Here is a 13981-nt window from a genome sequence, read left to right as displayed (position 1 = left end):
TAATTAGCAAGTTGGGCATGTTTGATATGTATGCACCAACTTGAGGGGGAGTGTTGTAATATGGGTTTTAGTACCACATTGCTTAGTTGTATTCTTGGCATATGATTTCAATATTATAAATAAAGGCTGAGCTGTGATCACTTGGATCAAGCCAGTATTCACGGAATTCCACAAAATTATATGTAAGATTCCCAAATTATAGTAGGGGTAGTGGCATAATTGTCAAGGCAACTAGGCAACCCAATGCAATGGAGGGGGTGTCTAGGCACCCTAGATCTGTCTCTCTCTTTTTCTCTCTCTTTATATATATATGTGGATGAAAACATTATATGATTTGACTTAACAGCCCATTGAAGCAACACATTCATGAATTAATTGACAGTCCATTAAAGCAGCAATATGAATAAAGCAACAGTGTATAAGAACACAACATAGATGGGGGGAATAAGTGCTTAAATTACACAAGGAAAGGAGGAGATAAAAATGAAATTATATGTAAGATCCCCAAATTATACAAAACAGTAGAAGAGCTGTGATGTGAAGATCACCAGCTTTATTTTGGCCAATCAATCAATGGTAATTACCACAAACCATGAGATGGAAATGGAACCAGTCAGATAATTACAGAGTGGCACCATACACTTTTCCAATTTTTTGATTACAGAGCAGCACATAACACAATGGATTACAGAATTACAGAGCAGTGCATACACTTTCTAAATTTTTTACTAAACCATTTTGAGTCCTTACACAAGCAGTCCATAATTGATCATTGACTACCATAGAGATAAGTGACGACAGTCCAATAATCCATGTTCTACAAGCAAACATGGTACATGCAGCACCATTGATTCCCACCCAATGTAAAGCACTTCTACACATGGTATAACACCAATTTCAAAGGAGGAGGGGAAAAAAGAAAAGGAAAAAAAAAGCCTGTGGTAACACAGATGTGAAGAAATCAAGAGGGAAAAAAAGCAAAAGAAGAAGAAGGAGAAGAAGAAGAAAACAAAATAGAGAAGTGAAGTAGCTTGTAGATGCACCAAACAAAGAAATCTCTCGAAGAAATCCACACTTTTGAGCCAAACTCCCTCTTCCTGTGTCTAAACCACCAACACAGTGTATGTTTTGATCGAAACTTGCGAGAAATGGCAAGTTTCTATCAAAACTTGTCAGTTTTAATATGCTAGTTTGGGTTGGTTCTACTCGAAACCAGTCGAAACCAACCGAAACCCTGTACTTTTTAAACTCCCACATGTCAAGGAGGAACATGCTCTAGAATTACCATCGTATAATGGTTTGCACTAGACCACATGTCCAGGAGGAACATGCTCTAGAATTACCATAGAATAAAACCTCATCCAGTACATAAACCCTTGTTGGAAAAGGATGGTAGACACAGGGTTTTGTTATTGTATAGACTTTCATTTTCTACATTTCATTCTCCTTCTTTCTCTTTCCATTTCATGCTTAAAACGTCACCAACATCATCTCATTTCATGCTTATACATCATCATCGTCATCATCATGTGCCAATACATACATATACATTATTATCATCTCTTCATTTTTAACATTGCATCACATATCATTCTCATAACCATTCCTATAAGTAACTCATAATACTTTCATTTCATTCACTACATCTCTTATGCATTCTTGCATTCTATAACATGCTTGAACACCATCATTATCATATAACAATTCATACTTGCTCAAACATTAACATTGCATTCAAAGGACATTTAACAATAAATCATCTGATCATTAAAAAAAAACTCTTCTCATAATCTTTAAGTATTTAACATATCCATCTGTGATACTTGTATTTTTTATGTACATACTTCTATACATATCAAGCATCATTCTAATAACATATCACTTCATATATATACTACTATAACCATCATTCAATAACCATGTTTCCCTCACGTAATCATTAAGCAATGATATCATACATATTCTCCTCATATCATTCATTCATGTATATCTCATTATATAATACATATCCATATTCCCTCACGTATCTCTTAATAATATCCAATCTACAATAAAAACACATATAACATTATTTATATGAATCCCTCACCTTTAATCAAGAACACCTTGGAAAATCAGATATGCTCCTCACTTGAACTTTGAATTCTTTTCCCCTTCTCTAATCCTCTTTCATTTCTTTCTAACAAATTGACTTGGTAACACAACAATCCTCTAAACTTCTTGCTCTTCTTTCTAATCTCTGCTTTTCCTTCAATATTTCTGTTCAGTTTCTATGGTTCCAGCAACTAAGTTCCATCAACATCCATTTAATTCACCACTGTACCCCATCCTTGACCTCCTCCGAAAGAGACTTCAGCTTTGGAAAGCTAAACTCCTATCCTATGCAGGTCGCCTTGAGCTTATCAGATCGGTTCTCCAGTCTTGCTATATCTATTGGAGTGGTGTTTTTGGTCTTCCTAAGGCTACTATCAAGGTTGCCGAGTCCATTATGTGTGCTTTTCTCTGGAAAGGTGTTGATTTTGCCAAATTCCTTCATCCTAAGAGCTGGTCCTCCATTTGCCTTCCCAAATCTAAAGGAGGTCTAGGTCTCAGAAGGATCAAAGATGCCAACTTAGCAGGCTCTATCAAGCTGGTTTGGAAGCTCCTCACCAATAAATCTAGCATTTGGACTTCTTGGGTGTATGCGGGGCCTCTTCGTAGAGACTCCATTTGGACGGTCAGCGCTAGTCCGGACTCGTCATGGATTTGGCGCATATTTCTTCAAGTGAGGTACATAGCCAGGGATGCCATCTCTTGCAGGATTGACGATGGATCACAGACCTATCTTTGGCTTGATAAATGGCATCCTTCAGGGGCCCTTGCCTCCATAGTTAGCCCCCGTACCATCTATGAGTCCGGCTTGGACAGATTTACCCCTATGGCTTCCATCATCACCAACGGCTCTTGGTCACCCCCCTCCTCTTCCCCTCCCCCCCTTGCGGACCTCTGGAGCTCCCTCCCCCCCATACCCCCTGGGCACAGAGGCAGAGGTGACACCATCTCTTGGCTCCCCTCCAGCATAGGTACTTTAGCTCCCACTCTGCCTGGGAGATGGTTAGACATAGAGGGACCCCTTGTCCTTGGCAAAAAGTGGTCTGGTTCAGAGGTTACATCCTAAGGCAGAGTTTAACTGCTTGGTGTGCACTAGCAAATTGTCTTTCAACTCAAACTTTTCTCTCCCACCGGCACATCCAGGTCTCTTCTAGATGCTGCCTCTGCTAGAGTGGACATGAAGACACAGATCATCTTTTCTTCACTTGCCCCTTTGCTGCCTCCATCTGGAACCGGGTTCTCCGCCATTGTTGGCCTGCTCGTAGAAGGCCTCTGCCCCTTTCTCGAGAATGGGTTTGGATTCACATGACTTTTGGTGGCAACTCGATCTGTGACACGGTTGGCAAGCTTGCCTTTTGCGCTACCATATCTCACATATGGATGGAGCGTAACCTTAGAAGATGGACGTCCAACTCCCGCTCTTTTGACAAGATTTGGAAGGCCATCTTCTTTGATGTTACATCTAAAGCTAGTTCCCTCCCCCTGAGTAGTGTTAGGGATTCCCCAAGGAACAGGCTTATTGTTGTCTCCTGGGGCCTCCCCACCACCATTTTGAGCTCTTCCTAGCCTCCGGCTAGCTTTGTTGGCCCTCGGGCTTGTATATCCCTCCCCCCTTTCTTCGTAATTAAATTTTTATTCATCCAAAAAAAAAAAAAAAAAAACATCCATTTAATTACACTCTCAATTAAGTAGCCATCAATAATCCTAATCCCTTTACTTTCTTTCTTCTTTTTTTTCTGTTCCCTAAGCCAACAGAAACTCATCAGAACAGAGCAAACCAGCAACACAGAAATGTTTCCACCATATGAACCTACTAGGCTGATTTAGGATAATAACTTGGTCAAAGCCTTTCCAACCACCTCCAGCTGCTTGTGCCATCTGGCTCAGCCTACATTAAACAATTGCCACCTCATCCTTCTTCTCAGCACCATGTGGCAGTAAGCTTCCACTGGAGAATCAGCATCAGAAGAAGCTGTTTCAAAAGCATCAACATCAGCAGAAGCTTAAGCCAAAACAGACGCTGATGAAACAAAAGAGAAAGCCGAAACAGAAGCTGAAAAGGAGAACCTTGATCCTATGGGTAAGGAATCTTTCAATGAATGAAATTCAAAAGAATGAAGTATTGTATGGCTTGCTTAGGGTGAGGAAGCAACTGAAGGAAACTCGTATAGAAACACAGGTCTTATGCCACCACCTCCTTCTCCTTGTAGCTGCCACATATCAGCCATCTCCTCCTGTGCATGCATATGGTGTCCCCTAAGGCCACCTCCTTCTCAAAACCATGTGGCTGTGACTCCATTTACCACCTCTTTCTCCTAGCTAGCTATGTGGCTGGCTCTCTAATGCCACCATCACCTTGGCCATGCAAATGGTGCCTGTTTAGACTTGATCAAACAAAATGGCTGACCCTTGATTACACCTCACCCTTATGCCATGTGGCTACTAACCATGCCACCACCTCATCCTCTCCATGCACCATCTGGCAGCCCTGAAGCAGGACACATGGTCCAGTCATTCTACTCCCTCATTAATCCCCCTAATAATAGGATTAACTTAACTAATCATATTAATTAAATGCTAATCAATATTTAATCACTAAGATTAATATAAGCATGCCACCTTGTGCTTGCACTATCCATCATTATAAATAAATAAAACAATTCAATAGACACTAAAATATTAACAAGTAATCTAATAATTATTCGTGACCTGCTGGCGGGGTGTTACAATAGTTATCAAGCATCTAGGCTCCTTGGTCGCCTTGGACGCCTTGGACGCCTAGGCTATAAATATAGTTGTAACTGCTCAATTGAGCGCACGATTGGGTGAATATAAAGTTTACTTATAGCATTGTGAATCCCAAGACACCTGTTCTATTCCCTATCCCCTTTCTATTGAACTCTTCAACATCCCCAGCTCTTCCCTATTCGTTCTCATGAGGCATCTATCTTATTGCTGGAATTTCTCCGCTGGTTCAAGTGTATTTATTAATAACAGATCTGAAGACTAACTTCAGCTATTCAAGGAGGCCAATCGATCACTGCTTGAAGAAGAATCAGACCACAGCTCTGTTGGGATTTGGGTTTTCTCCATTGAAGCTTGATCTGCCTGTCTTCAAGTTCCTCCTGCTGCAACTTCTGAATTCTATTTCAAATTATTGAATCTGGGTTTGGAGCACAGCCTGCAAGCATTATCTTCTCTTCTCATTCCTGATCTGATATTCAATTGGTGACTGGTTTGTCTGAAACCCTAAGTTTCTATATTTCATTCTTCAACCTTTTAATTCTGTGATTCCACCATAATTTTACATCAGACTATCAGAACCAGTTCAAACTTGGATCGAATATTCCTCACGCTCATCGAGAAACTTGATTCTGGTTGTAGCCCTAACAGACCATCCTAAACCCTAGATTCTCTCACTTCCTTCTTTTCAAAAATCCAAAACCCTAATCCTAACTTAATGCCAATTCAATTCAGCACACTTCCCACCATTAAAGCTTAACAAGACCTTCATTGGAAGACTCCCCTACATCAATTAACCTAAACCCTACCATCAAACCCTAACCCTAATTTGGCCAAAATCACCTATTTTGACCTAGCCGAACTACCTCTTCAGTTCAGATCCTGGTTATTGGCTTCTAGTTGAATCCCTTCCAATCTAGAACTACATTAACCTGGTTAATTTTGTGGTGGCTAAATCAAGTGCGGAGGCAGAGTTTAGAGCCATGGCACATGGAGTTTTTTTGACAAGGCTGCCATTAGCATAGCTCTTAATCCTGTTCAGCACAATCGTACAAAACATATTGAAGTTGATTGACACTTGATCAAGGAAAAAAAATGAGTTCGGTTACATCTGCACTCCCTTTGTGAAGACAGGGAATCAGCTAGCTAATGTGTTCACCAACAGAATCAACTCTCTGCAGTTTCATACCCTCTTGAACAAGCTGGGCATGTATGATAATTATTTTCCAGCTTGAGGGGGAGTGTTAGAGTACATATTGTGAGTGTAGTATGGGAAATAGAATGGAAAATAAGCACACGTGTATTACATGTTAGTAATGGGGCATTTATGTAATCTTACACGTTATTGTTGTATTTCTATGTATTTGTTTCTGATGTACTTCTATGAGAAACTGTTATATCAATAAAATGTTGTTATTTTTCATCAGAAAAAAAAAAAAAAAAAAAAAAAAAAAAAAAACAGAGCATCAGAAGTGCATGTAAACAATTAGTTCAAAAACAAATGTGCAACACATAAAATAACATGTACATGGTTACAATAATTGCCTTCTCAAGGGGAGATACTTATTTCCTACTAGGACTTGGCTATATGTTCCACTCCCCCCATTGCATACTATTTTCACCCAATCTCTCCTCTCCTTTCTAGTATTAGTTGTATTCTTTCTTCAGGACCAACACTTTATGAAGTTGTTTAGAGTTACTTGCTTGACATGATCATGAAATAATTTTTTTTTTGTATATCTTTTGGATTATGTTATGTCACTTAATTACTAACTAATATGTGGTTTAACACTAATTGTATGGGCAATTGAATTCATTTGTTAGCCATATAACTTTTCACTCGTACAATCATACCCTAATAACTCTTTTCTCTTTGTGTGGCTTCCATTTTTCAGCTTTGCCAATAGCATCTCTCTTTCCATTCTTGTACTTCATGGTACGCATATCTCGTAATCACTTTATATTTATATTACTTTTGTTAGCTCCTAACCATATGTTCTTCCCCTTTCATATCTATCACTTTATTGGTTGACTGGGAAAATAAAACATACAAAAATAAGAGTTTGTTTTGTTATTGGTTAACAAGGGAAATAAAACATATAAAAAGAAGAGATTTGTTTATTCATCACTTACTCAATCCACATTGGAAGCCTTAGATTTTTACTGTGACAACTAAAACTACTACTTATTAGCAGAAATTCCATGCTTGATGGGTGTTGGTTGGAGTTTATACATTCACCGACTACAACACTTTGATAACTTTATTTGCTGGTAGAAGTTTGAATTGTTCTCTTAAGACTGATGATTAGTGAAATGAGTTGTGGATAACTTTTCCTTCTCTTATCCTAAGTAACAAGCAATGATTGAAAACAACAACTTGGTAGTATCAAGAGTTCCAATGCACAGTGTCCCCGTCAATGAATTGGCTTGATCACTGACATGAACTAACCGCTGACTGTAGTCACCATAAAAAGTATCCATGTTATAAGTTGGATTCTTTATTTGGTTTTCAGATAACAACTTCCAATGGCCAGAAATATAATTAGCAGCTCCTTAGTGACAGACTTAAAACCTTTAAACTTTATAGGATCCTCAAGCCATGATTAGAATCAGTTGGTGGTTCCCTTCCGACTGAGCTAGTTTTGCAGCTTCATTGGATTAGCCTTCAAACTTGAAACTGATAAAAGCCTTCAAAATCTCACCATTATATGTAAAGGTAAAACGACTCCTTCTTGATTGGATCACTGAAGTGGATGTGGGGTTCCAACACCCGACATAGATCGCGTATGGGCCCACCTGAATAATCGATAGCTCAAATCTATGATGCAGTGGCATTCTCGTGATCGACCAGAATTTTCAAGTTGTTAGGTAAGTAAAGAGGAGAGGATATGATAGGGATTGGTATTTATGTTAGAGTTTATGTAATAAGGGTAGTTTGGGCATTAGTCTAGTATCTTATTTACTTATGTTGTATTTTCTTGTTTTTACTTTTTACCTTCCTAGGGAGATGGTTGTAATTATTATTTCATATTTGTGAATCAAATAGGGGAGAGACATCATCTCTCTCTATCATTCGGTTGTCATCTCTTTCTCTCTTCTTCTTTTCTCTCCTTTTCTTCTTACTTCCTATCTTCTTCTCTTGTCTCTTGGATTAACCTTGCACCCTTCCCCCACTACTTTGTTTGGTTATCGTTATTTTGTTTCCTTTGTTGATGACTATTTCCGGTCAACTTGGAATTTTTTAATGAAACAAAAAAGTGAGGTCTATGATGCATTTAAAATTTTTTTATTAGCTCATTTATACCCAGTTTCGTACTCGCATTCAAATTGCTCGTTCTGATAAAGGGGGGAGTATATGTATGGGGGGCTTCAACAGTTTTTTACTGATCATAGTATTATCCATCAAGCTGCTTGTGTTGACACCCCTCAACAAAATGGGGTGGCTTACAGGAAAAATCGCCATTTGTTGGAAGCCACTAGGAGTCTCCTATTTGGCATGCATGTTCCCAAGACCTTTTGGTCAGAAGTCCTTCTTATCGCTGTCTTTTTAATCAATCACATTCCCACTAAATTTCTTGGCTCCAATTCCCCTTTAGACTTGTTGTCTCCTCAGACTGTTGCTTTCTCTCTTCCTCCCAAGGTGTTTGAGTGTGTTTGCTATGTCCATGTCAATAAATGTGCTTGGACTAAGTTTGACCTCAAGGCACTCAAATGTATTTTCCTTGGATATTCCTCCTCTACCAAGGGGTATAAGTGCTACCATCCCTTTTCCCGAAGGCGGCTCCTCTCAAAAGATGTTACCTTCTTTGAATCTATATCTTTCTTCACTCCTTCTCAACATCCTCTTCAGGGGGAGAATAGTGGAAATAAAGAGGCTGTTTCTATCACTTTCCTCCCACCTTTGCCTAATTCCCCATTTCTGTTTGATATTGGGAAACCTAAAGAAGGGGCTGTTGTTAAAGAAGGGGCTATTGTTGAAGAAGGGGAAGAAGGGGCTGTTGTTGAAAGTGGTTCTGGTAATGAGAAAGATAACCACATTTAGTACAGAAAAGGTGAATGCTTGAAGAGTAAAGGAAAGAAGACCTACCAAGAGCCTTCTTTGGATCCACATCCTGGGATACATCCTCCTCAGTTAGGTAACATCTCTTCTCTTCCTTCTGATTTAGATTTTCTTATTGCTACTAGAAAAGAAAAGAGAGCTTGTACTAATCCTGTAGCCCAGTTTGTTTCCTATGATGCTCTCTCTCCTACAGGTGTTGCCTTCACTGCCGTTCTCTCTTCTATTTTCATTCCCAAAAATGTCATTGAGGCCATGTTTGACCCAAAGTGGAAGCAAGCCATGACTGAGGAAATTATGACCCTTGAGAAAAACTGTACTTGGAAACTAGTTAATCTTTCGAAAGGGAGAGTTCCAGTTGGATGTAGATGGATCTACACAGTCAATTACCGATCATATGGTACAGTTGAGAGATACAAGGCCCGGTTGGTGGCTAAAGGCTACAGTCAGGTGTATGGATCGATTATCAAGAGACATTTGCTCCTGTGGCGAAGCACAACTCAATAAGAGTTCTTTTATCTTTGGCAGCTAATCAAGATTGGTCATTGTATCAGTTGGATGTGAAGAAAGCTTTCCTCCATGGTGATTTAGAAGTGGAAGTGTACATGTAGACTCCACCAGGCTTCAAGTGTTCCTCAGTTGAAGGAAAAGTGTGCCTGCTCAAGAAGGCACTATATGGTCTCAAGCAGTCCCCGAAGGCTTGGTTTAAGAGGTTTAGATAGGCCATTTTGAAAAAATGGGTATTCCCAGTGCCAAGCTGACTACACTTTACTTACCCGACGAGGTAATGGTACCATCACAACCCTTATTGTCTATGTTGCTGATATCCTAGTGATTGGAAATGACAGAGCTGAGATAGCTAGGCTGAAGACCTACTTGGCTCAATAGTTTGAGATTAAAGATTTGGGTCCCTTAAAGTACTTCTTGCGGATTGAAGTGTCAAGGTCTAAGAAGGGAATGAATATATGTCAAAGGAAGTTTGTCCTAGATTTGTTGAAAGAGACAGGGATGTTGGGCTGCAAACCAGCAAACTCTCCTATTGATAAGAATCACAAGCTAGGAGAAGACTGTGGACCTTCCCTTGTTAATGCAGGGAAATACCTGAGGCTTGTAGGGAAATTGATTTATCTCTCTTTAACTCACCCAGATATCACCTATGTAGTTGGGGTGTTGAGTCAGTTTATGCATGCCCCAAGAGTAGGCACTTGGATGCTGTTTGCCGAATCCTCAAATACTTGTAGTCTTCTCCAGGAAAAGGTCTCTTATATGCCAAGAACAATCATTTAAGAATTGAAGGTTACACTAATGCTGATTGGGCTGGTTCAGTTTCTAACAGATGATCTACATCTGGCTATTGTACTTTTGTAGGTGGTAATATGGTCACATGGAGGAGTAAAAAGCAACTAGTTGTAGTTCAGTCCAGTGCAGAGGTAGAATTTCGAGCTATGGCTCATGGAGTCTGTGAACTTTTATGGTTGAGACAGCTTGTCCAAGAGTTGGGATTTGATACTGAGGCACCTATGAGACTCTATTGTGATAACAAGGCTGCCATTAGCATAGCACACAACCCTGTGCAACATGACAGAACAAAGCACATTAAAGTAGACTGTTTACAAGAAATAATTAACCGCAAGCGTACAGATCAATCGTAGCTACGGGTCGAACTCAGGGAGATGTACGCCACTCTATTTTACTCACTTTAAAGCAATGCAAAGTGAACCAAATTGATTAAAGGGTTGAATTAAACTAATGATAATTAAATTAACACGTCCTAACTCACAAGCATCTATCGACATTATGCATCTAAGGAATTAAATTGGCGTCCTAACACATAAGCATCTAACCTATCAAACTAACATGGATTGGAAGGAATAAATTGCAGCCACAAACCACAACCACATAAAAAAAACTAAAGAAAGAGATTAGAGAGGGAGAATGAGACTAAGAGATTAGACATGTAAACCCAACAGGCTTGAATCGGATTGAAATTGCTTCTTCTCACATTTGAAATGGCGCTACCAAATCTGAAATTAAAACAAAAATAATTAAATTAAAATCCTACCATAATGCATAATGATAATAGTGAATAAAAAATAAAAACCCTAAAAGCATGATTGAGTTAGAGAGGTAGAGAATGAGAAATAAAATAAAAAGTGGAGAATGAGAATCCTACTACAATGGATGGAATGGAGGGGATGAGAATACTAATAAAATAAAAATAATAGAAGAAGAAAGAGGTAGAGAATAAGAAGAAGAAATTAGAAACTAGAAGAATTAAGAGGTTAAGGAGAAGAAGAACATAAAAATAAAAATAAGAAATTGATACTCCCTTCTACCAAAATTGAATTGCATGAATTAACTAGGCCTTACATGAATGTAATTTGATGAAGCTTGAACACTTGATTAATCTTCCAAGTCTCTAACTCTTATCACTAGAATTAGAAGCCTAGACTAGAAAGCTTAAAAACTAAACTAGAATTATTACAACCATATTGAAGACATAAAATTAAAGCATGAATCAAAAGCATTACAACCATGGAATTGAAAGCATGAAATCAAACTAGAACTTAGAAAGCCAAAAACTAGAAGAAGAAAAGAAGAAATTTCACTAATAATTTAAACTAGTTTACAAGAGAGAACCATGGGGTATTTATAGGGAAGGAGAGGAGAAGGGAGAAGTGGTAGGAGAAATATTCCCTAAGAGAAGAGAATATTCTCTTCTTCTCCTTCCTCCTTTACATTACTTGAATCCCAAGAAAAAAGAGAAAAATAGAAACTAAGAGAGATAAGAATCCTAGCTACATAAACCTTCTATTTTTGAAAAAGTAACATTCTAATTCTAATCTTGTGCTTCCTTTTCCTTGTAGGAGTCTTCTCCAAGCAATGAGATCAAAGCATCTTTGACTTTTCAACCTTCCATGGATGAGAGAATATTTTTCAAAAGAAATCTATCCATAGTACAATTCCAAAAGTACCCTTGGAAAGTTGGAGGTGAGAGAATAAGGGTGATGACTAGGATTCCCTTCAAGAATTAATAAAATGCCCAATCTGTCCTTCAAAAAAACGTGGAGCATGGGATTCTTATATAGGCCTCACTGTTGCATTCCTTGCGAAAAATCACCCAAAATAGACCTAAATTTCGTTCAATTTGGAGTTCGGGAGCCCAAGATATCTCAAGTTGAAGTTGGACTACTCCAGAGCCTTCCAAATGGAATCTTTCGGCTAACAGAAAAGATAACTTCTGATAATTGTGCTAAAGCCCCTTGAATCCGAACTTCCGTTTCACTTTGTCCCCGGCCAATTGTCAATAATTACAAATAAACCCCTGTATGCCATTTTGAGTGTCGTCACGGCAACGACTGTAACTTCTTCGTTTCAACTCGGAATCAAGTGCCGTTTGAACCGTTGCGAAGCTGACTTAATGGGCTACGCATCCATACTATTAATACCTCAAAATTATGCTATGGGGTCCATTGCACTCACGTTCAAATTTGGCTAATTGGCGTGATTCTTTCAGTGCTCAATCCAAACTTGATTTTCTCGACTCCTGGATGCTTTCGGCTACTGCCAAACACCTCTAAACAACTTAAAAACGGCTCCTTAGCATCATTTGCTCCATTTTCACAAGAATTCACTTAAAACCTGATAACACAAACAAAAAACCTCGAGTAGCTCCGTTCTGAGTATAAAAATGCATGTTTTATAGCCCTAAGATTTCACACATAAATGTGCTCATCATAGACCGACATTTCATTAAGGAGAAGATTGACTTTGGCTGTATTTGTACTCCTTTTGTTAAGACAGGCGATCAATTAACTGACATCTTTACCAAGGGGCTCATTCCTCATCAGTTTAGTACCCTGTTATGCAAGCTGGGAATGTATAACATTTATTCTCCAACTTGAGGGGGGAGTATTAGAGTTTATGTAATAAGGGTAGTTTGGGCATTAGTCTAGTATCTTATTTACTTATGTTGTATTTTCTTGTTTTTACCTTTTACCTCCCTAGGGAGATGGTTGTAATTATTATTTCATATTAGTGAATCACATAGGTGAGAGACATCATCTCTCTCTATCATTCGGTTGTCATCTCTTTCTCTCTTCTTCTCTTCTTCTCTTCTCTCCTTTCTTTCTATCGCCTTCTCTTCTCTCTTGGATTTACCTTACACCATTTCCAACTATTTATTGTTCAGAGACAAACTTGGAAGGACTTCTAAAATATGGACATAAGGAAATAAGAGAAGTAGTGAGGGGGCAATAAAGGAAATTAAAGAAAAAAAAAAGATAAGAGAATCATGAAGAGAAAAAAGGGGGAACGGTATCGTCTTCTTGCTCACGATTTCAACAACCAGCAGAGAACCCAAACTGGTTTCAGTTGAGGTATCTTTGTCAATAGTTATCCAAACCACATGAAATTTCAGGCAGGGATTCTTAACCTACTGATCTCTGAGTCCTAACTAATCATAACCCAAATAGACAACCGGAAACAAAAAAAAAAAAAAAAACCACTGATATCTACACCGGTGGAAGTTGCAGAACCAGGGTGGAATTCAGGTTGATATATTGTAATAGGAAGGTTTGATGGTGATTGAACTCCAGGTTTTGTGTTGCTTTGAGGAGAGAAGTGATCTCCCAAGGTTTCAGGTCGATACAACTGGTAACTGTAGGATCGAATGCAACCCAAGAGGGGGGCTGAATTGGGTTATAAACTTATAACTCATATAAACAAAACATAACAAACAAAACATAAACCGACAACTAATTCTATCATCACACAATGGCATATGATAGAGAATAAATAAGAAACAAACATAGAGAATGCCATGGAGGATATTACTAGTAGCTTGATGTGAGCTAAGTGCAAGGGAGGGAGGGAGAGGGGAGAGAGAGAGGTTTGGACCAGTCCTACGTCCAGTACCTTGATCATGGACCAAGGATATCTCCACTATCCGATTCCTTTCTTAGGCAGGAATTAAACCCTTAAACAACTCAACTACTATCCTTGGATTGAGCACCTTGACCTGGTCAAAGATTTTCATTCAGGCTACACAGGCCAAGGATTTCCTTGTCAGTGCTAACCATAAGTTGCTTA

At 38.8% G+C, this 13981-nt stretch overlaps 1 protein-coding gene across 2 annotated transcripts in view; it reads left to right on the top strand.

Moving 5' to 3' along the window:
- LOC122643963 (protein ZINC INDUCED FACILITATOR-LIKE 1-like) overlaps positions 1–13981 on the top strand; it is a 127646-nt gene that overhangs the window by 8904 nt on the left and 104761 nt on the right. For both annotated transcript variants that reach the window (XM_043837543.1, XM_043837544.1), the window contains exon 2: positions 6729–6769. In XM_043837543.1, the coding sequence (XP_043693478.1) occupies positions 6729–6769 (41 nt within the window). The remainder of the gene's footprint in view (positions 1–6728; positions 6770–13981) is intronic.

Source organism: Telopea speciosissima, chromosome 10, assembly GCF_018873765.1.
Source record: "Telopea speciosissima isolate NSW1024214 ecotype Mountain lineage chromosome 10, Tspe_v1, whole genome shotgun sequence".
Taxonomy (NCBI): domain Eukaryota; kingdom Viridiplantae; phylum Streptophyta; class Magnoliopsida; order Proteales; family Proteaceae; genus Telopea; species Telopea speciosissima.
This window is presented reverse-complemented; position numbering and strand designations above follow the sequence as displayed.